Source organism: Erinaceus europaeus, chromosome 9 (assembly GCF_950295315.1).
Source record: "Erinaceus europaeus chromosome 9, mEriEur2.1, whole genome shotgun sequence".
Classification (NCBI taxonomy): domain Eukaryota; kingdom Metazoa; phylum Chordata; class Mammalia; order Eulipotyphla; family Erinaceidae; genus Erinaceus; species Erinaceus europaeus.
In genome coordinates, this window is record NC_080170.1 from 23099551 (window position 1) to 23127429 (window position 27879).

Below are 27879 nucleotides of genomic sequence, written 5' to 3' on the forward strand. Positions count from 1 at the left end.
CTCCCCTTCTCTGTCTTCCCCTTCTCTCTCCATTTCTCTCTGTCCTCTCCAGCGACGACATCAATAACAACAACAATAATAACTACAACAATAAAAACAAGGGCAACAAAAGGGAATGAATAAATAAATGAAAAACTTTAAAAAAAATTAAAAGGGGAGTTGGGCGGTAGCGCACGTGGCACAAAGCGTGAGGACCTGAGTAAGAATCCTGGTTCGAACTCCTGGCTCCCCACCTGCAGGGGAGTCTCTTCACAGGTGGTGAAGCAGGTCTGCAGGTGTCTATCTTTCTCTCCCCCTCTCTGTCTTCCCCTCCTCTCTCCATTTCTCTCTGTCCTATCTAACAACAATGACCTCAATAACAACAACAATAAAAAGGGCAACAAAAGGGAAAATAAACATAAAAAACATTAAAAAATTAAAAAATATAAAAGAATGACCTCTGGGGCTCTGGAACCAGGATTTGAACGTAAGTCCACTGAAGGGTATGTGAGTAGAGCATATGATGTGAAAGAGAAGACTTTGGTTTGAAGCCAAATGCCTTTCTCCTGTGTGTTCTGAGAGAAGTAATGTAACTCTATTATTTCTCATTTTCATCATGTCTTTTCTTTTTTTTTTAAGAACATTCATTTTTATTATCTTTATTTCTTGGATAGAGACAGCCATAAATTGAGAAGAAGGGAGAGACAGAGAGGGAGAGAGACAGACAGACACCTGCAGTCCTGCTTGGCTACTCACAAAGCTTTCCTCCTGAAGGTGGGGACTGGGGGCTCAAACCTGGATACTTTCACACTGTAATATGTGCACTCAGCCAGGTGCATTACCACCCGGCCCCCATCACATTTTTTTCATTTATTTATTTTTTTCTGCATTTTAAAATATTTATTTATTTATTCATTCATTCATTGGATAGAGACAGCCAGAAATCAAGAGGGAAGGGAGTGATAGGGAAAGAAACAGAGAAACCTACCTGCCATACTGCTTTACCACTCAACCAAGCTTTCCCCCTACAGGTGGAGACCCGGGGCTCAAACCTGGGTCCTTGTGCATTGATTGTACCATGTGCACTCAGGTACCCGGCTCCCATCATGGTTTTTTCTGTGCCAGCCTTTACTCTCCAACACATCAACCTGATCTATCTTAGCTATCCAAAGCTCGGCTTGCAGGGGTTGGGTGGTGGTGGGCCTGGTAGAGTGCACATATTACAGCACATAATAACTCAGGTTCAAGTCCCTAGTCCTCACCCAGCACAGGGAAGTTTCATAGGTGGTGAAGTAGTGCTGCAGGTATCTCTCACTCTCCCTTCCTATCTCCCCCTACCCACTCAATCCAAAATTAGTGAAGTAATTAGTTTAAAAGTTCAGCTTCAGGACTTAAGGAAGATGGCGGACTGAGAAGCCGCTAGCGGCGTGAGCTCTGATTACATCTTCTGGAAACGGTTCTAGATGCCACCAGGATGCTGGCTAGGCTTCCCTGGATTGAAGACCCCACCAATGTGTCCTGGAGCTCAGCTTCCCCAGAGACACACCTTACTAGGGAAAGAGAGAGGCAGACTGGGAGTATGGACCGACCAGTCAACGCCCATGTTCAGCGGGGAAGCAATTACAGAAGCCAGACCTGCCACCTTCTGCAACCCACAATGTCCCTGGGTCCATGCTCCCAGAGGGCTAGAGAATGAGAAAGCTATCATGGGAGGGGGTGGGTTATGGAGATTGGGTGGTGGGAATTGTGTGGAGTTGTACCCCTCCTACCTTATGTTTTTGTTCATTAATCCTTTCTTAAATAAAAAATAAAAAAAAAAAAAGTTCAGCTTCCAACTGACTGTTGCTGAGGGAAAGAAATTGATTTTTTCCTAGTCTTTTAAATAAGCTCATCCAGGTTAAAAATACATATTTATCTGTTTGTTTATTTATTTATTTTACTTGATAGGACAGAGAGAAACTGAGAGGGGCAGGGGAGATACAGAAGAAAAGAGTCACCCATAGCACTGCTCCACTACTCACAAAGCTTCCGCTTTGTAGATGGGGACTAGGCACTTGAACCTGGGTCTTTGCATGAGTTTTCTTTTTTTTTTATGTTCATTTATTCATTTTTATCAGAGCACTGTTCAGCTCTGATCTATGGTGGTGCTAAGGACTGAACTTAAACCTGGGACCATGGAGCCTGAGGCATGGAGTCATTTTGCATAATCATTATGCTATCTCCCAGACCTGTCCTTACAAAAGGCAACAAGTGCATTCAACCGTGTGTTATACCCACCCTAAGAAAATGTTTTAAGACATGCATACAAGAATGTTAGCCCCTTTTTTTATCTTTATTTGTTGGATAGAGATAGTCAGAAGTAGAGGGGGTAGGAAGAGATAGAGAGGGAGAGAGACAGAGAGACACCTGCAGCACTGCTTCACCACTCACAAAGCTTTCCTCCTGCAGGTGGGGACCAGGGTCCTTGTGCATTGTAACATGTGTGCTCAACCAGGTGTACCACCATCTGGCCCCAAGAATGTTAGCTTTGTTATTGTACTTATATTGTAGGGTGCCTTCCAAAATCACTATACTTTAAAGTGAGATTTTAGCTACTGAAATGAATGAGTTAAAAAAAAAAAAAAAAGCTCAGTGGTCAAAGGGCATTTTCCATTTTCCGCATATTCCCCAATGATGGTGTCACAGAGGGCAGTGCTTCTCAAACTCTGTGATGCACAGGAACCCTGGGTGCCTGGTAAAAGGCATATTGTGACTGAGGAGGTCTGTGTGGAGGCCGAGGCTCTGCACTTCCATCCTAATGCTGCTGGTTCCCAGACCAAACTTCTAAAGCATCCATTTCTGCAAGTGAGCCTATCTTCTCTAATACTTGATTAACTTTTTATTCTTTCTATTCTTGTTTTCTTTGAGGACCACTAAGAACTGGTTTAAAGTGCAGACATTTCAACAAGTATTTTGAGAATAACACCAAGCAGTGACTACAGCGATAACAAATATCTCCCAACAGTCTACAAAAGATACACATGCTGTTCAAGAACCAGAAGAACACTGGGCTGGGGGTGGGCAAGATACCAGAACAGTAGCAACAACATCCTACAGTAATGTCTGTTCGGTCAAAATGTTGACAGCCATAAGAAGATGCCAATGATCCCGGTTCAAGCCCCCGGCTCCCCACCCGTAGGGGAACCGCTTCACAGGCGGTGAAGCTGATCTGCAGGTGTCTGTCTTTCTCTCCCCCTCTCTGTCTTCCCCTCCTGTCTCCATTTCTCTCTGTCGTATCCAACAACGACACCAGTAACAACAAAAAGAAGAACTACAACAATAAAACAACAAGGGCAACAAAAGAGAATAAATAAATAAATAAATAAATAAATATTTTTTAAAAAGAAGATGCCAATGGGTTGGGTGGTGGCACACCTGGTAGAGCACACATGTTACAGTGTGCGAAGTCCTGGGGTCGAGGCCCCAGGCCCCACCTGCAGGGAGAAAGCTTCATGAATGATGAAGCAGCACAGCAGGTGTCTCGCTTTATCTATCTCCCCCTCTCTACTTTCCCCTTCCCTATTGATTTCTCTCTGCTTCTATCTAATAAAAATAAAAGATGATAAAAAATTTTAAAAAAGAAGGGAGTTGGGCGGTAGCACAGCGGTTTAAGCGTAGGTGGCACAAAGCTCAAGGACCGGCGGAAGGATCCCGGTTGGAGCCCCTGGCGGTGAAGCAGGTCTGTAGGTGTCTATCTTTCTCTCTCCCTATCTTCCCTATCCCTCTCCATTTCTGTCTGTCCTATCCAATAACAACTACATCAACTACAACAATAAAACAAAACAAGGGCAACAAAAGGGAATAAATAAATAAATATTAAAAAAAAAAAAAGAAAAGAAAAGGTGCCAGGCGGTGGCGCACCTGGTTAAGCGCACACACTGCAGTGCACAAGGACCCAGGTTCAAGACCCTGGTCCCCACCTGCAGGGGGAAATCTTCACAAGTGGTGAGGCAGGGCTGCAGGTGTCTTTCTGCCTCTTTCCCTCTCTGTCTCCCCCTCCCCTCTCAATTTCTGTCTGTCTCTATCCAATAAAAATTAATTTAAAAATATTAAAATTTAAAAAAAGAAGAAGATGCCTGTATGTTGCAATGCTTGAAACCTATGAGGTGTAAAGAATTAATTTGGGGATGGGGGTAGATAGCATAATGGTCTGCAAAGAGACTCTCATGTCTGAGACTCTAAAGTCCTAGGTTCAATCCCCCACACTACTCTAAGCCAGAGCTGAGCAGTGCTCTGGTGTAAATAAATAAATAAAATAATATTTTTAAAACACTTTATTTTGTAATAAAATGTTTTCTATTTTCTCAAGTCCCTCCTCGTTGGAACTCAGATTGGGCATAAGAACAGAATCAATCAACAAGTGACTCACTCACATTGTGCTAAGTGCTGCTAAGAATAACATAGGGACCAGAGAGATATCTCGGTGGTACAGCACATTACTTGAATACTTGATGTCCTAGAGGTCTCAGAGGCCCAGGTTCAGTACCCAGTACTACCATATGCCAGAGCTGAGCAGTGCTCTGGTCTCTCTTTATTCTGTTGTATCATAGAAATAAATATGTTTATTCTTTAAAAGGAGAGGAAATGAAAGATGTTGATTCTCTCCTATGTCTGGAGGCATTTCAGGAAGTGAAGACATCCATACATAAAAAATACACATATATCGGGGAGCCGGGCGGTGGCGCAGTGGGTTAAGCGCACATGGTGTGAAGCATAAGGACTGGCATAAGGATCCTGGCTCAAGTTCCAGGCTCCCCACCTGCAGGGGAGTCGCTTCATAAGCGGTGAAGCAGGTCTACAGGTGTCTATCTTTCTCTCCTCTCTGTCCTATCCAACAACAACAACAGCAACAACAACAACGATGATGATAAACAACAAGGGCAACAAAAGGGAAATAAAATTTAAAAAATACACATATATCAGACATAATACTATTAAACCAGGTGCATCATACTAAGAACTTCCAAGGAAAGTCTTAGACTTAAGTTCCAGTAAAAGTGAGCACTACTACTTAGTATCTCTGCTTTCTTACTGAGTGGAGTTTGAAATACTTCTACTAACTCTGAGGGAGGTTGAAGGCAAGAACAATGGTAAATTGTTGTAAAATACATAAAGGCAAGGACTAAAAGGAATACCAGTTACATTGTGTAACTATTGGGCAGATGCCATTATGCAGCGCTCAGAAGGGACAGCCTCAGTGTCGCTTGCCTACACATTCCTCTCCCTGATGCAGTGAGCATTGTTCAGAACCCCCCACAGAAGGATTAGAAATATCTCCAGGGCAGAAGTACACAAAGTTGTTATGGAAACCTGACAGCTTCCACTGAGCTTTCTTTGCAGGGTGATGACACTCACTGAAACCTGCTCTGTTCTGTTTCTCTTTATGCAAGCACATCCCAATCAAATATTTATTTTGAAGTGTCCTTCAGGCAGCTGTGCTGAGCAAGCATCGACGCAAGAGGCAGTGAATGGTGCTCTCATCGCTAGTGTCACGTATCTGGGGAGTTGTCATAGTACATGTTGGAAGCTTGTTCACACTTGCCTCGGCCATTGTCCAGTTGGGTTGTTTCCGTAACATAGGAAGGCAGTGGCTTCAACCATCCACGCGGAAGTGTTTCTTCCAATGTAGCTGGTGTCTGCATTATTGCAAATTCTGCAGGACTGATCTCATAACATCCTCCCAGTTCACCAGTGAAACTAGGCAGTGCCAGCTGCCACAAGCCATTATTTTTGTCTTTAATTGTGAACTGGAATTTTCTAGCTGATTGGGGGGCGGGGTTGTTTGCTTGTTGGTTTCAGAAAATGAGGATCTTCATAGCCTTTGATGGATCTTTTGAAGCATTTGACATATCTGCAGATGAAACTGTGGAGGCTGTCAAACTGATGATAAAGGTATGGTCTTTTCCTCAGGTCTCTGATATGAATATTCAGTTTTAACTCTGCCATGAAGTTGAAATTGAATATAGAATGGACGTACTACAGGGTACATTTCAACAAACAGGGAGCTAAAACCATTTGAGTTGTTTGTTGTTGTTGTTGTTGTTGCTTATATAATAATTTGGGAAGAGGATAGGAACCATGCCATCAAGTTAGATAAGAAAATAAAGAGCCAGAAATTCTCAAGAATTAAAATGTTAACCTTTCTTGATTAGATAGGTGGGTAGGGTATGACCAGGTAATACCAAGACAAATCTTCAAAGTGGCTAGGTAGTAGTATACCTAATTAAGTACACGTGTTACCATGTGCAAAGACCCAGGTTCAAGCACCCAGTCCCCATCTTCAGGGAGAAGCTGCATGATCAGCGAATCAGTGCTGCAGGTGTCTGTCTATCATCTATCTATCTATCTATCTATCTATCTTCCCAACCCCTCTCAATGTCTCTCTGTCTTTATCCAAAATAAAATTTAAAAATAAAGTAAAAAAAAAAAAAGACAATTCTTCAGATGGGGATAGGAGCAGGATACCTACTCTAGGCTAAGTGGGACATGATACTTTCCAGGTAGATGACATTTTATAGGTCACTCAACACCTATAAAGAACCTAAGGATTCTGGAGGCTTTAACAGAGACTTTAGCAAACTTCTGGGCTAAACCACAGTTTGCATCAGGAAAAACCAATGCTCAGAGAAGTTGACCATTTTGTCTAGGATCACAAAGCCAGATTAAGAAATAACTCAGGTGCAATACTACCTACATTTATAATACTCAGTGGATTTTTTTTTTCCCTCCAGGATTATTGCTGGGGCTGGGTGCCTGCACTACGAATTCACTGCTCCTGGCGACCATCTTTTTTCTGTTGTTGTTGTTGTTGTTGTTGTTATTGTTCTTGCTGTTGTTGTTGTCTGTGAATAGGACAGAGATAAATTGAGAGAGGAGGGGAAGATAGAGAAGGGAAAAGAAATCTAGACACCTGTAGACCTGCTTCACCCGCTTGTGAAGCCATCCCCTGCAGGTGGGGAGCCAGAGACACTTAACCTAGTGCGCTACTGCCTGACACCTGAACAAATTTTTCTGTAATGGAAGGGACTGTATTACTGGTTTAGTAAGGTAGAGATGAGCCGTTTTCACGCTATGCTCTTACTTTTTAAGGATTATTTTCACATTCCTCTCTCTGAAGACAAACAAGGCAGGCGTTACCTGGAGCTGATGTATGCTGGAGCTGCCCTGAAGGACAGCTGGAGCCTTGCTGATGTTGGAATCTCTTTCTCTTCCACTCTCAAATGTTTTGTCAAGGTATGATGATCAAAATGGCATCTGTCCAAGATGGCTCCCTCCCTTTGAATAAAGTTGTGGGTAATTCAACTGTAATTATTTCACTGATCATACTGATTGCACTCATCAGCTTTGGCTTATGGAGGTGCGGGGGTGGGGGGATTGAGCCTGGAACTTCAAAGCCTCAGGCATGCGAGTCTCTTTGCATAACAATTATGCTATCTAACCCCCCATAAGAGAATTGTCTTCATAAAAAATAATAAATATGTGGTGCAAAGCCCAAGAACTGGCGTAAGGATCCTGGTTTGAGCCCCCGGCTCCCCACCTGCAGGGGAGTCCCTTCACAGGTGGTGAAGCAGGTTTGCAGGTGTCTCTCTTTCTCTCATCCCCTCTATCTTCCCCTCCTCTCTCCATTTCTCTCTGTCCTATCTAACAATGATGACATCAATAACAACAACAATAAATGCAACAACAATAAAAAGGGCAACAAAAGGGAAAATAAATAAATATAAGAAATTAAAATAATAAAGCTTACTGACATGATGCAAACAACCTTTGTACTGAACTCTGACCTTCCCCCGAGCTCTAAAGTGCCTATTGCAAGAACAGGATATAGACATAAAGGCATTATTCTAACCTTCTCCCAGCTCTAAACTGCCTATAGCAACAACAGGATATAGACATAAAGGCATTATTCTAACCTTCCCCCAGCTCTAAACTGCCTATAGCAAGAACAGGATATAGACGTAAAGGTGTTATTCATGAGAGGCCAGACACAATGTGATTACGAAGCATGGGACTAGGGTTTCATTTAAAGCTCCTGTGTTCTGTGAGAAACTTACTGATCTTAATCATAATTGAATCTCTTCTAGAGAATTTATTAGCTCTAGATGGAGGTAGGAAAACAACATTTCAAATCTATTTGAAAGATGTTACTGACCTGCAAAAGTCCAAAATACTAGTCTCCATCCTAGTAAAATGGGCCTATTCCAACAGTCCATAGTACTGAGCATGTGTGTCGGATACCAGTACAAAATGAATCTGCAACAACAAAGCTATCTTATGACAACACCCCCCATGCCTCAAAGAATGCAGTCACGCCAGCTTGGTATTGTTTATTCTAGCTTAGGTAACCAAAGGCTACATTCTAAGTCATGCTGTTTTGTTGCCTAATTAGGTGTGGGCAAACATAAGTAGTATCTTCCCTCTCATCATTTATTGCCTCATGCAATTAGGTCTACCTCTAAGAACCTAGGAAAAATTATTTTGGTCCTCATTTATTTGAGTACAACTGAGAGATACCATGGTATACGTCAAAAAAAGTTTCCAAAATTAAGTTTGTAAGTGAGCACACTTTTCTTCTCTCCTTCCTTCCTTCCTTCCTTCCTTCCTTCCTTCCTTCCTTCCTTCCTAAACTCCCTCCTCACACTTTCCTTTGTTGTTGGTTTTTATTTGTTTGTTTCAGATGAAACATGACCTCACATTTGTGCAGCTGCATATCTCTGAAACCAGGTCACTTTTTTCATCCGGAAAGGAAAAGGGACAGAAAAGAGGAGAGACACTACAGCCTCCAAGCTTCCGCCATTGCCACAGCACCTCCCATCCTATGTGGTACTGGGCTGAACTGGGGTCACACACCTGGCAATCTTGGCACCCTCCCTAATGATCTATCTCTCCAGACCCAAGGAAACAACTTTTCTTTTTTTTTTAAATATTTTATTTTATTTATTTATTCCTTTTTGTTGCCCTTGTTGTTTTATTATTATAGTTATTATTGTTGTTGTCGTCGTTGTTGGATAGGACAGAGAGAAATGGAAAAAGGAGGGGAAGACAGAGAGGAGGAGAGAAAGACAGACACCTGCAGACCTGCTTCACCGCCTGTGAAGCGACTCCCCTGCAGGTGGGGAGCCGGGGTTCGAATCGGGATCCTTATGCCGGTCCTTGTGCTTTGCGCCACCTGCGCTTAACCCTCTGCGCTACAGCCCGACTCCCTTTTTTTTTTTTTTTAAAGCACTATAAGATAAACTCAAAGAGCCAGCACAAATAGCTCTCTTGGATAGTGTGCTGCCTTGCCATGCGTGTGACCTGGGTTCAAGCCCCACATTCACCACAGTGCATTGAAGGACGTTTTGGTGCTGTGGTCTCTTTCACTCTCTATCTCTGCCTCTCTTACTTTCTACCAGAGCACTGATCCCACACTCTGGTAAAACAGACTCCATGTCTCAGGTTCAGTCCTCTGCACCACCATAAGCCAGAGTCGAGTAGTGCTCTGGTAAAAAAAAAAAAAAATCATGTTTAAAGAAAGAGTACAGCAGCTGGGAAAACAGCTCATCAGGCGGAACATCATACTTTCATGCCTGAGGTTCCCAGTTCAATCCTTGGTGCCACAGGGATCAGAGTGGTACTCTGTCTCTCTTCCTCTCTGTCTCATGTTATACTCTCCCTCATACAGAATAAATCACTTGTAAGTAGCATGACTGAAAATCAATCCTTTTAGTTCACATAGTCAGGAGGGTAGCTCAGTAGTAAATGTATGTTCCTTTGTATGAGCCCCTAAACCAAAATAATAAAAATTAACGTCAGTACATTTTCCAGTTTCCCTTCTCTTTTACAGTAATGTAAACATATTGAGAAAAGTGACAAGGTAGGTGATGAAAAATGTGAGGAAAGAACATGGCATTACTTTTTTTTTCCTTTCTTGGGAAAAAAAAAAAAAAGCTCTCATGGAAACCATAAAATAATTTTCGGGAGTCAGACGGTAGCTCAGCAAGTTAAGTGCACATGGCGCAAAGCGCAAGGACCGGCCTAAGGATCCTGGTTGCAGCCCCGGCTCCCCACCTGCAGGGGAGTCACACAGGCGGTGAAGCAGGTCTGCAGGGGTCTTTCTCTCCCCCTCTCTGTCTTCCCCTTCTCTCTCCATTTCTCTCTGTCCTGTCCAGCGACGACAACATCAATAACAACAACAATAATATCTACAACAACAATAAAAACAAGGGCAACAAAAAGGAAATAAATATTTTTAAAATCTTAAAAAAATAAAAAAAGAAAGAATTTTCAAGATATCTTTATTTTTATGAGAAGGAGCAATGCCAGAACACTACTCAACTCTGGCATATGAGGCCAGGATCTGAACTTGAAGCTTCAGGAATGCAAGCCCTGTGCTCTACTGCTGAACTAGCTCCCCAGCCCAAAAAAGCTTGGCCTTAGCACACATGCCTACTTTTAAAAAAATTTTTTTAAATATTTATTTATTCCCTTTTGTCGCCCTTGTTTTACTGTTGTAGTTATAGTTGTTATTGTTGTTGGATAGGACAGAGAGAAATGGAGAGAGGAGGAGAAGACAGAGGGGGAGAGAAAGTCAGACACCTGTAGACCTGCTTCACTGCCTATGAAATGACTCTCCTGCAGGTGGGGGGTCGGGGGCTGGAACCGGGATCCTTATGCAGGTCCTTGCGCTTTGTGCCACGTGCGCTTAACCCACTGCGCTACTGCCCGACTCCTTTTTTTTTTAATCAGAGCACTGTTGAGTTCTGGCTTATGGTAGTGCTGGGGATTGAACCTGGGAACTCAAAGCTTCAGGCATGAAAGCCATTTGCATAAACACTATGCTGTTTTCCCAGCCTCCCCCCCTTTTTTTCTGAATCTATTTATTTGTTTATTTACTTTGGATAGAGACAAAGAGAAATTGAGAGGGAAGGGGGAGAAAAATAGAGAGACACTTGCAGCACTGTTTCACTGCTTGTGAAGTTTCCCCCAGCAGATGGGGACTAAGGGCTTAAATCAGGATCCTTGTACACTACAACCTATGTGCTTAAGCACCACTCAGTCCCACATGTCTAAGTTCTGGCAACAGAGAAGTCAGTGCCACCTGTTCATTGCCGATGTTGCTTATTGTGATGCTACGATCCACAGCAGGAAATGCTCTAACAGCCTTGGCTATTGTCTGGCCCACAAAAGTGATATTGTATTTGCCTCTTCATTCTTTTTTTTTTCTTTGCCCCCAGGGTTATTGCTGGGGCACCTGGAGGCCATTTTTTCCCATTTTGTTGCAGTTGTTGTCGTTATTGTTGCCATTGATGTTGTTGTTGGATAGGGCAGAGAGGAAATCGAGAGAAGAAGGGAGACAGAGGGGGAAGAGAAAGATAGACACCTGCAGACCTGCTTCACTGCTTGTGAAACTACCTCCACCTGCAGTGGAGAGCCAGGGCTCGAACCGGGATCCTTAAGCAGGTCCTCACGCTTCGCACCATGTGTGCTTGACCACCCGAGCCCCTGCCTCCTCATTCTAACTCACATTGTTGTGGCAACTATCCTTGAGCTTTATTCACTATTGTTTTCCAGGGTCTAGAATGGTTCCTGGCCCTTAGTCAGCTTTCATTAATATGTGTTGAATGCATGAGTTGATAGAGCCCTACACTCACAGTAGAACTGCTTCCTGTATCACCTTTTTAAAAAAATATTTATTTATTCCCTTTTGTTGCCCTTGTTGTTTTATTGTTATAGTTATTATTGTTGTTATTGATGCCGTCATTGTTGGATAGGACAGAGAGAAATAGAGAGAGGAGGGGAAGACAGAGGGGGGAGAGAAAGATAAGACACCTGCAGACCTGCTTCACCGCCTGTGAAGTGACTCCTCTGCAGGTAGGGAGCCGGGGGCTCCAACCGGGATCCTTCCGGCAGTCCTTGGGCTTTGTGCCACGTGCGCTTAACCCTCTAAGCTACCGCCTACTCCCCCCTGTATCACCTTAAAGTCATTCCTTAGACACATGTGGACCTGGGAATCCTGGTGGGAGGTGGGATTGGCATGGGAGGGGCCAGGGGTAAGAGTTGATGCCAAGTTTGCAGGGAGCTTTGAGTTCCGGTACACTCAATGCCTTGCAGGATGTTTTTTCCATCACCAAGATTTCCTAAACCTGGGGCATGGTGCAGCAGAAGAACAAAGGACTTGCAAGCATGTGATCCTGAACTCAACATGTACCAGAGTGATGCTCTAGTGTTCCTGCATTTTGCCTCTTGTTCATAAATAAATCTTTTTTAAAAAGAGAGAGAAAACCTTTCTTACATGATAATAGAGCTTTCAAGTGGACTGCATGTAGAACATATGAAAGAACTAAGGAGAGAAAACATAAATGATAGAAATTTCCAAATAAGCTAGCTGCAATAATTTGGTTGATAACATGGGGCTAGGTCATGGCACCCCTGGCTAAGTGCAAATATTAGGGGGCCAGGTGATGGCACACCTAGTTGAGCACACATGTTACAATGCACGAGGACCTGGGTTCAAGCCCCTGGTCTCCACCTACTTCTTCTTCTAGCGTTTGCCCTTCTTCCGTAGCCAGTCAACAGTGTCAGGTTGAGCCTGATGTCTGCTTATTGCTGGCTTTGAAAGTGACTGGGATCCATGTGGATTCAGTCGGCTAGGAAGGATCGTCAGTTTCCCCAATAAATGGGTACTCACGGGATGCACCACGAGAAGGTCGATCCAATGCATCCCGTCTCCACCTACTGAAGGAAAGTTTCACAAGTGAAGTAGAGAAACAGGTGTCTCTCTCTCTGTCCTTCTCTATCTCCCCCACCTCTTTCAACTTCTCTGTCTCTATCTAATAATAAGTAAAATAAAATAAAGTGCACATATTACAGTATGCAAGGACCTGGGTTCAAGCCCTCAGTCCCCCCTTGCAAGGGGAAAGCTTCACAAGCAGTTGAAGCAGGTCTGCAGGTGTCTCTGTCTCTCCCTCCTTCCTTATTTCTCTCTTCCCTCTAAATTTCTCTGTCCTATCAAATAAAATAAAGTTTAAAAAAATAAATTATTAAAAAAGAACAAATCCAGAATAAGTGGACTGAGCATGGGTAGAATGGTTATGCAAAGAGACTGAGGAGGAGTCTGGTGGTGGCTCACCTGGTTAAGCGCATGCATTACAGTACGCGAGGACACAGGCTTAAGCCCCTGGTCCCCACCTGCAGGAGGAAAGCTTCAGGAGTGGTAAAGCAGGGCTGCAGGTGTCTCTCTGTCTCTCTCCCTATTTCCCCCTCCCCTCTCAACTTCTCTCTGTGTCTATCCAATAACTAATAAAAAAACTTAAAGAGAGAGAGAGACTCTCATGCCAGAGGCTCTGAAGTCCTAGGGTCAATCCCCCATACCACCATCAACCAGAGCTGATCATCAGTGCTTTGGTAAACTAAAAAAAAAAAAACAAAAAAAAAACAACAGTAAGATGGAAATGTCCAATCCTATAAGATTCTTTCATCCTCTACTTGACTTCTCACTGTCCATTTCTGTTGCTAATATATTACTGACCTCCAGAACTATAGCCCTGTAGCCCTACAATCTAGTCCTAAACCATGCTGAAACACTAGTAAAAATCACTAATAAAAATAATTTTTACTATCAAAAAAGAAAATAATAATATATAATGCTGACCTCTTTCATAGTTGGCGCTAGAGAAGTAAGACAAACATTGTACTATTAGTTTGAGGGCTGGGGGGAGGGGGAGTGAGTCTGGTGGAATGAGAGATGTCATCTCTTTTGCCCAATTTGGTGGTCAATGATCACTTTAACCACATATACCACAATGATCACTTTAACCACACATGCCCAATTGGGTGGTCAATGATCACTTTAACCACACATGAAACCAGTGCTTCATTCCTATCACAGCACCTAGTGTGTACAGACAACGGTTTCTTCAGCTGTCTTTGGCCAGTGGAAAAACATGACTGACTGGTCGGAGAAGCCAACAGTGTTCTACCAGATAGAAGACCTCACTGCCGATGTGAAGAGATAGCTAGAACCAGGGCTGAGGACGCTCTTCCTTCCTGGGTTATGTTTAGCCCTTCTCACACTATCGTGAGTCACATGGTGACCTTGATTTTATTTTAGGAGCTTATAAGGCTTGAGATATTTTCTACAGAAATATATTAACTAGGGGGCTGGGCAGTAGCACAGTGGGTTAAGCGCACACGGCGCGAAGCACAAGGACTGGCATAAGGATCTGGGTTCGAGCCCCCGTTTCCCCACCTGCAGTGGGGTCACTTCACAAGCGGTGAAGCAGGTCTGCAGGTGTCTATCTTTCTCTCCTCTTCTCTGTCTTCCCCTCCTCTCTCCATTTTTCTGTCTTATCCAATAATGACAGCAATAATAATAATAATAACAATAACGATAAACAACAAGGGCAATAAGAAGGAAAATACTGGCCTTCAGGAGCAGTGGATTCATAGTGCAGGCACCAAGCTCCAGCAATAACCCTGGAGGCAAAAAAAAAAAAATATATATATATATATATATATATATTAATTATTGCCAAGTGCTCTAGTATGAGCTTGCTTTGTTTGAGTTGGTTGGGTTTTTCTTTCTCCCAAGAGAGCCAGAACAAATTAGCATCATAATGAACCTGTCTATAGCTTGGGTATTATTGTAGTAGCTTTAGTAAAAATTTGCTGATTTTTTTTTTTTAACCAGAGGACTGTTCAGCTCTGGTTTATGGTGGTGCGGGGGATTGAACCTGGGGCTTTGGAGCCTCAGGCATGAGAGTCTGTTTGCATAACCATTATGCTATCTACCCTCCGTGATCTCTTTTATTTTATTTTATTTTTTTGGATAAAGAGAAAATGAAGCTGAGAGGGAAGAGGAAAAAGACAGGAAGAGAGGGAAAAAAAGATAGGAAGAAAGAAAGAAACCGCTTCAGCACACGTCGAAGCTTCGCCCCTCCATGTGGGAACCGGGGGATTGAACCTGGGTCCCTGTGTACTGTAATGTGAGCTCCAGTGAGTGCACCACCACCCAGCCCCTTCTGATCCTTTTTATGGTCTTATTGAAATCTTGCTTTTCTACTCTCTCTAGGCATACCCCAACAGTCTTCATATTTATAGTAATGAGAGCAAAATGTAATTTTTAAGGTTTTTCTACTTTTTCCATTTATTTACAAATGACCACTTTAGTATGTATGTAGTTAATCTCTTCACAGGCTGTTTAAATCTGGTTTGCACCCAATGTGCAGATGCATGAGGTAGTTTAGTGTTTTTAAAAGAGTAGCTAAGGACTGGTGCCTAGTGGTATCCAATATACAGTTTGGGCACACAGTAAATAGCTGATAAGTCTGAAAAAAAATAATAAACAAGTTGATACAGGTATCTGAGAGATCAAGTGAGATAATCACTATGTAGGAGTGTGTTTGTTGTCAAAAATATCACAGGAAGGCATGGAGATGCCTTCCAGAGTGGATTTCCTCCCTTACTGTGATGTGTTTCCCCCATCTCTACCCTCAAAGAAGGAGGCTCAGCAGACAGAGAGTAAGTCTTGAATGCATGAAGCCCTGGGTTCAGTCCCTGGGGGTTACCAGAGCAGTGTTCTGGTTTCACTCTCATAAAAAAATAATTAAATATTTAAAAGAATAAAAGGAAGAGGAGGAAAAGGAGGAGAGAGAGGAGGAGGAGAAAAAAGGGACAGGGGGAGAGAAGAATGGAGAGAGGTAGGGAGGGAGAGAGGGAGGAAGGAAGACCTGTATCCTTACCCTCTTCCCAATTCAGCATTAAGGACCTAGGCAAGCAGTAGAAATGAACATTCGAAAACTCAAGCAGGAAAGAAAAAACAAAACATTAAACAGTGGTCCAGGAGATGGTGCAGTGGACAATGCATTGGATTCTCAACCATGAGGTCCCAAGTTCAATCCCCGGAAGCACAAGTACCAGAGTAATGTCTGGTTCTTCCTCTTTATCTTCCTATCTTTCTCATGAATAAATAAATTATTTTTTAAAATATGTTAAACTATTGAGTCATTCAAAGTCTTGACAGGAAAACTGAAAATAAGGCTCAGGAATTCTGCACCCAGAAACAGCATCTGAACTACCTTCTTTGGCAATGTAAATTACGGCGGCCATTTTGGAAAACAGTATGGAACTTCCTCAAGTGGATAAAAGTACTGGCAGGGAGGTGGCCCAGTGGAGGGAAGAGTACAGGACGCTCCCTCCCTTGGTTCAGTCCCTAGCACTGCAAATGCCAAAACAGTGCTCTGGTCTTGCTTGCTTTCTTTCATGAAATATATACATATTTAAGTTTAAAAAATTGAGCTACCATAAGACCCAGCAATCCCACTTTAAAGGACCCACCTGAAGAATATGAAAATATCAAAACAAAAAGTTATGTCCACGCTAATATTCATTTTAGTATTATTTACAATGACTAAGATATGGGAACAACCAAAGTGTCTTTTGATAGATGATTGAATAAAGGAGTGGGTGAAAAAAGAAAGAAAATACTCCCTCCCACCCCCCAAAAAAGAACAAATCCAGGAATGCCACCACAGCTCTGTCTTCTCTTGCCAAGAAAGGTCACCTGTGTAGGCTGCCCCTAAATTTACAGGGTGGGGGTGGGGGCCTAACGCAGTACTTCCACTGAGGTCAAAACTGAGTGCACTCTGGAATTCCAGGAATGTTATTTTGCCCTGAGAGTAATTGAGTAGATGTCTATCACACAAGTTGGAGAACTTTGGACTGCATTAGTCAATCTAAAATTGACTCAAGATAACATATTTTTAGCTTTCAGAAGGCACAGTGTAAACACCAAAATAATCTATGAATTTATACTTTAAGTATTTGTTAGACAAAAAAGACATCTATGAACATGTTTTTAAATAGATTTATCTTTGAGAGAGAGAGACCAGAACACCATTCATAGGGTGGTACTGGGGACTGAACCTGGGATCTTTGAATTTTCAGGTATAGACATACTATGCTCTAACACATTGTGCTATCTCCTCCGCCCGGTATAGACATACTATGCTCTAACACATTGTGCTATCTCCTCTGCCCTAAACGTCCTTCTGAAAAGCATGTAATTTATGGGACCAGGCAGTGGTATACCTGATAAGGTACATACATTATAATGTGCAAGGGCCCCAATCTCACCTGCAAAAGGAAGCATCACAAGTGGTGAAGCAGTACTACAGATCTCTCTCTCTCTCTCTGTCTCTCCTTTCCTCTCAAGTTCTCCTGTCTCTACCCAAAATAAAGGAGGAAAACTGTAATTTACAGATGAAAATGTGTGTCATAAAATAAAAAGACTATTTTCTTCTAAAATGAACCCTAAAAATAGTATGTAATGATTTTGGTGTAAAAAAGATCATTCAGGAACAAGGTTAGTTTAGAATTACAGGGCAAGACTTGAGCACCAGAGGCCTAGAGGGTACAAGTTCAATTCCTGGTACCACCTTACTTCAGAACTGAGAAGTACTCTGGTGTCTCTCATTTTCTCTCTCCCTCTCTCTCCTTCTCCCTCTCCCTCTCCCTCTCCCTCCCCCCCATCTCATAAAAATAAATAGGTTTTTTTTAAATGGTGTTTCATGGTCAAGGAGATAGTAGTGTTTATGCAAATGACTTTCCCATCTGAATCTCCAAGGTCTCAGATTCAATCCCTGGCACCACCATAAGCCAGAACTGAGCAGTGCTCTGGTTAAAGAAAAAATTATCTTTCAGTGGTATTCAGTATGTTAGAAATCACTGCTTCCTGCTATCCTGCTCCATGGGCCTGTAAGATTAAATAGCAGAGTTAGGTAAAGAATGCAGAACTAGTAAGAAACAGAAAGACTACCTGTTCTAGAGACCCCTGCTTCAAGCAACAAAGAACAGGCAAAAAAGCCGGACGAGAGCACAAAGCAGATTAGTGGACAAAAAGAAGCCTGAAGGATGTCCCCACACACTGTTGATCAAGACTCTGGGGGATGGTGCACCTGGCAGAGCGCACATATTACAGTATGCAAGGACCCCAGTTCAAGCCCTTAGTCCTCACCTACAGGGGGGAAGCTTCTTGAGCAGTGAAGCAGTGTTGAATCTCTCTCTCCCCACCTCTCAATTTCTGTCTCTAATATATATATATGAGGGTTGGCCTCATTGGCTATAAGATAAACGATAATTATATTAAAAACCAAAAAAAAAAAAAGATTCAGGCTAATGGGTCTTCTCTCCATAATGATTATGCAAGACTTTGAAGACTTTTCACGAGGCTCTGAGGTCTGAGGTTCAATACCCAGCTACCTCTAATTTCCAGCAATAAAAATCTCTTATAAATCATTGTGAAAGTCATTTTGACAGCCTCCATAGTGAATCCTGTACTATTGGAAGACAAGAGTTCTCTATTATTAAGTCTCTCCCATAACAAGTTCCCCAGATTCCAGCTCTAAGTCCTCCAGGATGGCTAGCACACAACCGGTAATGTTTATGAGCAAAGATGTAATCAACACGAGGGCATTTTGACTTCAATTCATTCAGTTCAGCAAAAACAAGTATTATTTCCTCTTTATAAAATTTACTCCAGATAGTCAAAAAAGACAACTTTTTGCTTGCTTTGTGCTGCAAAACACTTAAAAAGCAGAAGTTGTGGAGAGAAACACAGTGGTGTTCAAGAGCTGCACTGACATCCATTTTCTATCTGTCAGTTTAACTTTTTTTGTTTTATTAAGTGATGTTAGCCATAGTTTCCATCCAGTGTGGAAGGCCATAAATAGCCACAGAGCAAAAGAAAATTTAGGGGAAAGGAAAGCTTATTCTCTAGCCAGAGATGGGAAAGAGGAGTATATACTAGGAAAAGAAACCTTACCCAAGTAACAGAAAACAGTGAACGTATAGTAATCCTATTTATTGCAGCGTGAGGGAGGTAGTATAGTGGTTATACAAAAGAGTCTCAGGCCTGAAACCCTGAAGTCCCATGTTCAGTTTCCCACATCACCATATGCCAGAGCTGAGCAGTTAGTTATCTGATAAAAAAGTAAATAAAACTTAAAACCTATGTTATATGGAGTCGGGAGGTAGCGCAGAGGGTTAAACACACATGGCGCAAAGCGCACCAACAGGCATAAAGATCCTGGTTCAAGCCCCCGGCTCCCCACCTACAGAGGAGTCGCTTCACAAGCAGTGAAGCAGGTCTGCAGGTGTCTGTCTTTCTCTCCCCCTCTCTGTCTTCCCCTCCTCTCTCCATTTCTCTCTGTCTTATCCAACAATGATGACATCAATAACAACAACAAGAATAACTACAACAACAATAAAAAAAACAAGGGCAACAAAAAGGGAAAATAAATAAATAAACTATATTATATACATGGGCAAGCATTTCACTACTTCCTGCTACTGTGGAAGTGTTTTGATGTGAGTGGATTGGATTTTTACTATTTAAATGAAGATAGTCTTTGTCCTCTCACTAATTTCTGGCTTCTTCCCCAGGGATCCAGTTGCCTTATTTTTCTGCTGCCCTTCAACCAGTTTTATTTTTTTAATATTCTATTTATGTATTCATTTATTGGATTGAGACAGAGAGAGACTGAGATGAAAGGGAGATAATAGGGCTGGAGAGACAGCATAATGGTTATGCAAAAGGTTTCATGCCTGATATTCTGAAGTCTCAGGTTCAATAACTATGGTACCTCTCCCACACATGCTTTCATTTATTTATTTATTTATCTATAGACAAAGCCAAATCATCTCCATGGATATGCCTATATGCCTGTCTTTTTTTAAAATTTTATTTCTTTATTGGGGAATTAATGTTTTACATTCAACAGTAAATACTATAGTTTGTACATGCATAACATTACCCAGTTTCCCATTTAACAACACAACCCCCACTAAGTTATTTATCATCATTCATGGACCTGTATTCTCCCCAGCCACCCAGCCCAGAGTCTTTTACTTTGGTGCAATACACCAATTCCATTTCAGGTTCTACTTGTGTTTTCTTTTCTGATCTTGTTTTTCAACTTCGGCCTGAGAGTGAGATCATCCCATATTCATCCTTCTGTTTCTGACTTATTTCACTCAACATGATTTTTTCAAGGTCCATCCAAAAACGGTGAAGTCACCATTTTTTACAGCTGAGTAGTATTCCTTTGTGTATATATACCACAACTTGCTCAGCCACTCATCTGTTGTTGGACACCTGAGTTATTTCCAGGTTTTGGCTATTACAAATTGTGCTGCCAAAAACATATGTGTACACAGATCTTTTTGGATGTATGTGTTGGGTTCCTTAGGATATATCCCCAGGAGAGGAATTGCAGGATCATAGGATAGGTCCATTTCTAGCCTTCTGAGAGTTCTCCAGACTGTTCTCCACAGAGGTTGGACCAATTTGCATTCCCATCAGCAGTGTAGGAGGGTTCCTTTGACCCCACACCCTCTCCAGCATTTGCTGCTGTTACCTTTTCTGATGTATGACATTCTCACAGGAGTGAAGTGGTATCTCATGGTTGTCATTATTTGCATTTCTCTGACAATCAGAAACTTGGAGCATTTTTTCATGTGTTTCTCGGCCTTTTGGATCTCTTCTGTGGTGAATATTCTGTCCAAGTCCTCCCCCCATTTTTGGATGGGGTTATTTGTTGTCTTGTTGTTGAGTCTGGCAAGCTCTTTATATATGTTGGTTATTAAACTCTTGTCTGATGTATGGCATGTAAAGATCTTCTCCCATTCTGTGAGGGGTCTCTTGGTTTGGGTAGTGGTTTCTTTTGCTGTACAGAAGCTTTTTAATTTGATGTAGTCCCATAGGTTTATACATGCCTAGTCTTCCTTGTAATTGGATTCGTTTCATTGAAAATGTCTTTAAAATTCATGTGGAAAAGAGTTCTGCCAATATTTTCCTCTAAGTATTTGATAGTTTGTGGTCTAACATCCAAGTCCTTGATCCACTTGGAATTTACTTTTGTATTTGGTGAAATACAGTGATTCAGTTTCATTCTTCTGCATGTTTCAACCCATTGTTTCCAACACCATTTGTTGAAGAGACTCTGCTTTCCCCATTGAATAGTCTGGGCCCCTTTGTCAAAGATTAGATGTCCATAGGTGTGGGGGCTAATTTCTGGGCTCTCAATTCTATTCCACTGGTCAGCGTGTCTATTCATGTTCCAGTACCAAGCAGTTTTGATGACAGCGGCCTTATAATAAAGTTTGAGATCTGGGAGTGTGATGCCTCCGGTTGTGTTCTTTTTTTTCAAGATTGTTTTGGCAATTCTAGGTCTTTTCTGGTTCCAGATAAACATTTGTAGCATTTTTTTTTTCTATTCTCCTAAAAAATGTGCTTGGAATCTTGATGGGGATAGCATTAAATTTGTAGATGGCTCTGGGTAATATATTCATTTTGATGATGTCAATTCTTCCAACCCATGAACATGGAATATCTTCCCACTTCTTTGTGTCTTTTTCAATTTCTTTGAGTAGTGACTCATAATTTTCAGTATACAAGTCTTTCACTTCTTTGGTTAGGTTTACTCCTAGATATTTTATTGTTTTTGTTGCTATAGTAAAAGGAATTTATTTCTGGATTTCAATTTCTTCTAACTTAGTGTTTGCATAGAGGAATGCCACTGACTTTTGAATGTTAATTTTATAGCCTGACACCTTACTGTATTGCCTGATGATTTCCAAAAGCTTCTTGCTGGATTCCTTAGGTTTTTCCATTTATACTATCATGTCATCTGCAAATAAGGAGAGTTTGACTTCTTCTCTTCCAATCTGTATCCCTTTAATTCCTTGCTTCTGCCTGACTGCTATGGCAAGAACTTCCAACACTATGTTGAATAGTAATGGTGATAGTGGGCAGCCCTGTCTAGTACCTGATCTGAGGGGAAATGCTTCCAGTTTTTCACCATTGAGTATGATGTTGGCTGTAGGTTTGCTATATATAGACTCCACTATCTTCAGGAATTTTCCATCTATTCCCATTTTTGTAGTGTTTTGATCATAAAGGGATGTTGTATTTTGTCAAAGGCTTTCTCTGCATCTATTGATATGACCATGTGGTTTTTGGTCTTGCTTTTGTTGATGTGGTGGATCACATTGATTGATTTACATCTATTAAACCAACCTTGCATGCCTGGGATAAACCCCACTTGGTCATGATGAACAATCTTTTTAATATACTGCTGTATCCAGTTGGCTAGAATTTTGTTCAATATTTTAGCATCCATGTTCATCAGAGATATTGGTCTGTAGTTTTCTTTTTTGGTTGTGTCCCTGTCTGCTTTTGGTATCAGGGTGGTGTTGGCTTCATAGAAGCTGGCAGGGAGTATTCCAGTGTCTTCAATCTTCTGGAAGACTTTTAAAAGTAGAGGTATTAGTTCTTCTTTGAAGGTTTTGTAGAATTTATTTGTAAAACCATCTGGTCCAGGACTTTTATTTTGGGGGAGATTTTTGATAACTGTTTCAATTTCATTAGCTGTGATGGGCCTGTTCATGTTATCCACTTCCTCTTTACTTAGTTTTGGAAGTTGGTAGGTATCTAGGAAATCGTCCATTTCTTCCAGGTTCTCTAGCTTGGTGGCATATAGTTGTTCATAGAAGCCTCGCATGACATGTTGAATTTCTGCGGTGTCTGTTGTGATTTCTCCTCTTTCATTCACTATCCAATTTATTTGGGTCTTCTCCCTTTTTTGTTTTGTGAGTCTGGCTAAAGGTTTGTCGATTTTGTTCACTCTTTTGAAGAACCAACATTTACTTTCATTGATCTTTTGTATGGTTTTCTTATTCTCAATGTTATTTATTTCTGCTCTAACTTTAGTGATTTCTGTCCTTCTGGTTGCTTTAGGATTCCTTTGTTCTTCTTCTTCTAGGTCTTTAAGTTGTGCAATCAGGCTGTTTGTGATTTTTCTTGTTTCCTAATGTGTACTTGTATAGCTATGAACTTCCCTCTCAGTACTGCCTTAGCTGTTTCCCAATATTTTGATAGCTTGTGTCTTCATTTTCATTGAAGTCTTGAAACATTTTGATTTCTTCCTTGATTTCCTCTTTGACCCAGAGGTTGTTAAGAAGTGTACATTGGATCGACCTTCTCGTGGTGCATCCCGTGAGTACCCATTCATTGGGGAAACTGATGGTCCTTCCTAGCCGACTGAATCCACATGGATCCCAGTCACTTTCAAAGCCAGCAACAAGCAGCTCCTGACAGCTTTCACCTGACTCTGATGACTGGCTACGGAAGAAGGGCAAATGCTAGAAGAAGAAGAAGAAGAAGTGTACTGTTGAGCTTCCACACTTTGGGACTATTACTAATCTTTTGCTGATTGTTAAGTGTTAGTTTCATTCCACTGTGGTCTGAGAAGATGCTTGGGATGATTTCAATGCTCTTGAATTTGCTAATGCTGTCTTTCTGGCCTAACATATGGTCTGTCCTTGAGAATGACCCATGTGGATTTGAGTAAAATGTGTGTTCCAGTTTCTTGGGATGAACGACTCTGAAAATGTCCAATAGTTCTAGTTTATCTATCTCCTCATTTAGCTCCCTCATGTCTTTATTGATTTTCTGCCTGGATGATCTGTCAAGTTGAGAGAGTGGGGTGTTGCAGTCCCCTATTATGACTGTGTTGCTATTAATATATTGCTGTAGCTCTTTCAGTAGACATTTGATGTATTCAGATGGCTTCTCATTGGGTGCATAGATGTTAATGATTTTTAAGTCCTCTTGATTGACTGATCCTCTGAGCATTAAGTAGTGTCCATTCCTATCTTTTTTAATCTTATCTATTTTAAAGTCTATCATGTCAGATATGAGAATAGCGGTTCCTGCCCTTTTTTGTGGGCCATTGGCTTGTATGATAGTTTTCCATTCTTTCACTTTAAGTCTGTGTTTGTCTTGTTGAGTTAGGTGGGTTTCCTGTAGACAGCATATTGTTGGGTTGTATTTTCTGATCCATCTTCCTACTCTGTGTCTTTTAATAGGTGGATTCAGGCCATTGACATTTATTGATATCAAAGATTGAAGCTATTTTAATGCCATTCTTGTAGAGTTTTAGAGTGTTTTGATATATGTCCTATTTGTGGTGGTCTGGTTGTTTATAGGAGACTTTTCAGAACTTCTTTCAGGGCAGGCTTGGTGATAGTTGATTCCTTCAACTTTTGAACTTGGTGATAGTTGATTCCTTCAACTCTTGTCTGAGAAGGTTTTGATGCCTCCATCTAGTCTGAATGACAGTCTAGCAGGATATAGTATTTTTGGCTGAAAGCCTTTCTTATTGAGCACTCGATAGATATCTTGCCATTCTCTTCTGGCCTGTAGTGTTTGTATGGAGAAGTCTGCTGCTAATCTTATGGGTTTTCCTCTGTAGGTGACCCTTTGTTTTTCTCTTGCAGCCTTCAGGATCCTTTCTTTATCCTTATTCCTTTCCATTATAAGTATTACATGTCTTGGTGTCTTTAGGTCTGGGTTAATTCTGTTTGGGACCCTCTGGGCTTCTTGAATCTTTATGTCTTTGATGTTGTCTAGACTAGAGAAATTTTCAGCTATTATGGCCTGGAGAATGCTTTCTTCCTCTCCTTCTCTTTCTTCCTCTGGTACGCCAATAATGTGTATATTGTTTCTTTTGAAGTCATCCCATAGGACTCTGTTGTTGTTTTCAGCATCTCTTAATCTCTTTTTGAGATCTCTTACTTCTTTTTTAGTTGTCTCTAATTCATCCTCAATCTTGCTAATTCTATTTTCAGCCTCATAGATTCTATTCTCTCTGCCCTCTACTGTTTTCTGGAGTTCATCTATTTTGTTGCCCTGCACTGATACTGTTTTAGCTTGTTCAGCTAGTTACATTCTTAGCTCAGTGATTTCAGCTTTCAGCTCTCTAATAACCATGAGATAATTAGTATTTTCTTCCATAGTCTCATTTTTGTTCCTGTATTTCTGATTATAATTTTTTCAAATTCTTTACTTACTCCTGTTATTATTTCCTTAGCTAATGTTTGGATGTTGAACTCGTTCTTTTGTGCTTTACCTTCTGGAGGACTTTTAGCTGGACTCTTGTCCTGGTTTGATTCTCCAATATTTCTTCTTGTTGTTTTAACCATTTTATATATTATGTTATGAGTTCCCTTTATCAGTACTTTTCAAATTATTGATCACTATTGCCTGGATTGACTTGTGTCTAAGTAAGGTAATTAAAGGGTTCACAGTGGTGGAAGTTAACAGTTGTTTCAATCCCTGAGTTGGAGCTCAGTGGTTTAAAAGCCTTTTTTTTTTTCTTCCCTGTAGGCTATGGAAGCCTGAGGGCTTTTAAACTATCAATAGGCTTCTTAGCTTAATCACTGACTCCTGACCAAGAGATAAAGCAGGATGTGGCAGAGATAATCCAGTGGTTATGCAAAGAGACTTTCACAGCCCCTCAGCTATGCCACCGAGGTATAGGTCTTCTCCTAAGTTTCCTGGTTAGATCTCTGTCCCCTGGTGTCCCTCCCCATCGCTGCTCCAGATTCTGAGGGTAGTAGCAATGGAGACTCAGAGTTGCACTTGGTGAGTCTCTGGGGAGTCCTTTCCTCCCTTCAGCTGTCCCCCTGTTGTGGAGCAGACTGGAGGTGGTGTCTCCACTGATAAACTGTTGAACTGTTAGCAGCCACTTAATCTCTCCTTAGGCTCCTCTCTCCTCTCTGTCACCAGCCACGCGTGTTTGTACTCACGGGTGATTTACTGGGTTCCTGTGGTCATTCTAGTCCTGTCTTGTTTCAGTCTGGGTGGTCTCCTTTTGGTATTCCTAGTTGATCCGGGAGAAGAGAAGAGAGGAGAGAAAGCGATCTGCTGCTCGTAGCTCCGCCTCCGGAAGTTGAATCTATGCCTGTCTTTATTGGAAAAAAAAGCTTCCCACCATGATCAGTCTCGGGTTGTTTGTAAAGGGAAAATCTAGTTTTATGTCTGTGTACAATGATTTTATGTCTGGAATTACTCAGTTAATAGCACCTGATTTCCTTGGCTATAATTATTAGCATCCTCTGAGTCAAAATATTTGGAGATGGTTATCTAGAGTGTTACCTACTCTTCTGTAGGTCAGGTGAGTTAGTAAATTACTATTAGTCACCATCTGCCTGTTCGCTTTCTGTATAATCAGCATGAAGAAGTGTCTCCAGTCTCTGTCTCCTTGTAGAATTTAATGGTGTTTCCTGAGCTGAGTAGGTATGCAGCGGTGGCCCACAGGACTTGCATGAGAGGCCCTAGGTTCCATCCCCATCACCACCAATATGCAGAGTTGAGCAGTGTTCTGATAAAAAGAAGTAAATGGGGCTGGGTGGTGGCGCATCTGGTTGAGCACTCATGTTACTATGCTCAAGGATCCAGGTTCGAGCCCCCAGTCCCTATTTTCAGGAGGAAAGCTTTGCTAGACATAAAGCAGTGCTGCAGGTGTCTCCCTCTGTCTCTTTTACTCTCTGTCTCCCCTACCATTTCAATTTCTGGCTGTCTCTATCCAATAAGAAAAGATAATTAAAAATTAATAATAAATAAATAAATCCCCCCAAAAGGCAGGTTTATAAAAATGATGGCTATCCAGGGCAAAAACAGTTCCACAGACTATGTTTCACATAGATATATCATGAACCTAAGGGCTTCCTGGATGCTTAGAAACAAAAAAAACAAGAATCTCCATAGGCATTGATGTTCTTGAGGCTTAAGAACTTGGCTTAAACATTGCCAGGCATTTTACAATTTGGTCTTGTTATTACTAGTTCCAGAGTAATATTTACATATAGGCTATAAAGGTTTATCTATCGATATAAAAACGAGAAAAAAAGCCAACTTATGTTTATGTACCCTCTCAGAAGTCCCCTTTTTGACTGATTTCTCTAATATCATATAATAGACAGCTGGTAGGAGTGACTCAGACCTTTGCTATTTTGTTTGCACACCATTTTCTTAATTCTCAATATAAATAGGTTTCCACGCCAAGGACTAAGCAGAAAGCAGGATAGATAATTAAAAGAGATAATGAACATAATAATAGAAATTTTCCTCTCTTCCCCACTCCCCCTTCTACTCAGTCTTTCTACCCACAGTGCAACATGGATTAAGTTGGGCAGGCCCTTGCTCAACATGAGCCTGGGGGGAAGGGTCAGAGTGAGTCCTTTTTTTTTTATTATTATTAGTAGTAGTAGTAGGGAGCAGGGGTTCGAACCCCAGTTCATCTGCATAGTAATGTGTGTGTTCAGTTGTATGTTTGATTGGCTGTACCACTCCCTGCCCAGCCCTTACCTATTCAATTTTCACTGAGTGCATTCTTTTTTTTTTACCAGAGCACTGGTCAGCTCTGGTTTATGGTGCGGGGGATCGAACCTGGGACTTCAGAGCCTCAAGCATGAGAGTCTCTTTGTATAGCCATTATGCTATCTACCCCCATCCAATCGAGTGCATTTTTAAGATGTTAGGAAAGTTGGTGCTCAGCACTTGGACTCGGAGCAGCTCAGCTTGTGGGACTGGCATCCTGCTTGGTAACAAGCTGGACCGTCTCCCTGGTGACCAGTGTCATTGTAGTGGGCCCTCATCAAAGCACACAACTTTCACTTTCCTCATTAGCACTCCTGAAAAGGCTCTTTCAACGAGATCTGCATGCTGACTACAGCAGTGTGCTTTCTGGGAGGAGGGGGAAAACTTTAATGTTTAATTATAAGCTACTGGCCATGCCAAGACCAGTGTGGATGGGAGCAGATGTGTGAGGTCTACCTGTTCCTGGCAGGAAGGTAGACACAGGATGCAGCTAGGGTCACCCCAGTTTTAGCTTCTCCTTTTGCTCGAGGCGCCTCTCTGAGACCACAGTATTGGGGCTTCTGAACTGCCAGGAACACAAGACCCTGAAGAAGAAGAGCACTGTCCTACTCTGATAAAGAGGAAATCAAACCAAATTCACTTTTCTGTTAGTAAAGTGA

The 27879-nt window shown here is 41.7% G+C and overlaps 1 protein-coding gene across 2 annotated transcripts in view; it reads left to right on the forward strand.

Moving 5' to 3' along the window:
- Positions 1–5424: 5424 nt before the first annotated feature.
- ANKUB1 (ankyrin repeat and ubiquitin domain containing 1) overlaps positions 5425–27879 on the forward strand; it is a 52115-nt gene continuing 29660 nt past the window's right edge. Inside the window, exons 1-2 of one of the 2 annotated variants that reach the window (XM_007518058.2) lie at positions 5425–5910; positions 7108–7251. In XM_007518058.2, coding sequence (XP_007518120.1) covers positions 5821–5910; positions 7108–7251 — 234 coding nt within the window. In that variant the 5' untranslated portion in view covers positions 5425–5820. Of the gene's footprint in view, positions 5911–7107; positions 7252–27879 lie in introns of those variants that run through there. The other variant, XM_060197537.1, reaches the window with a different exon arrangement.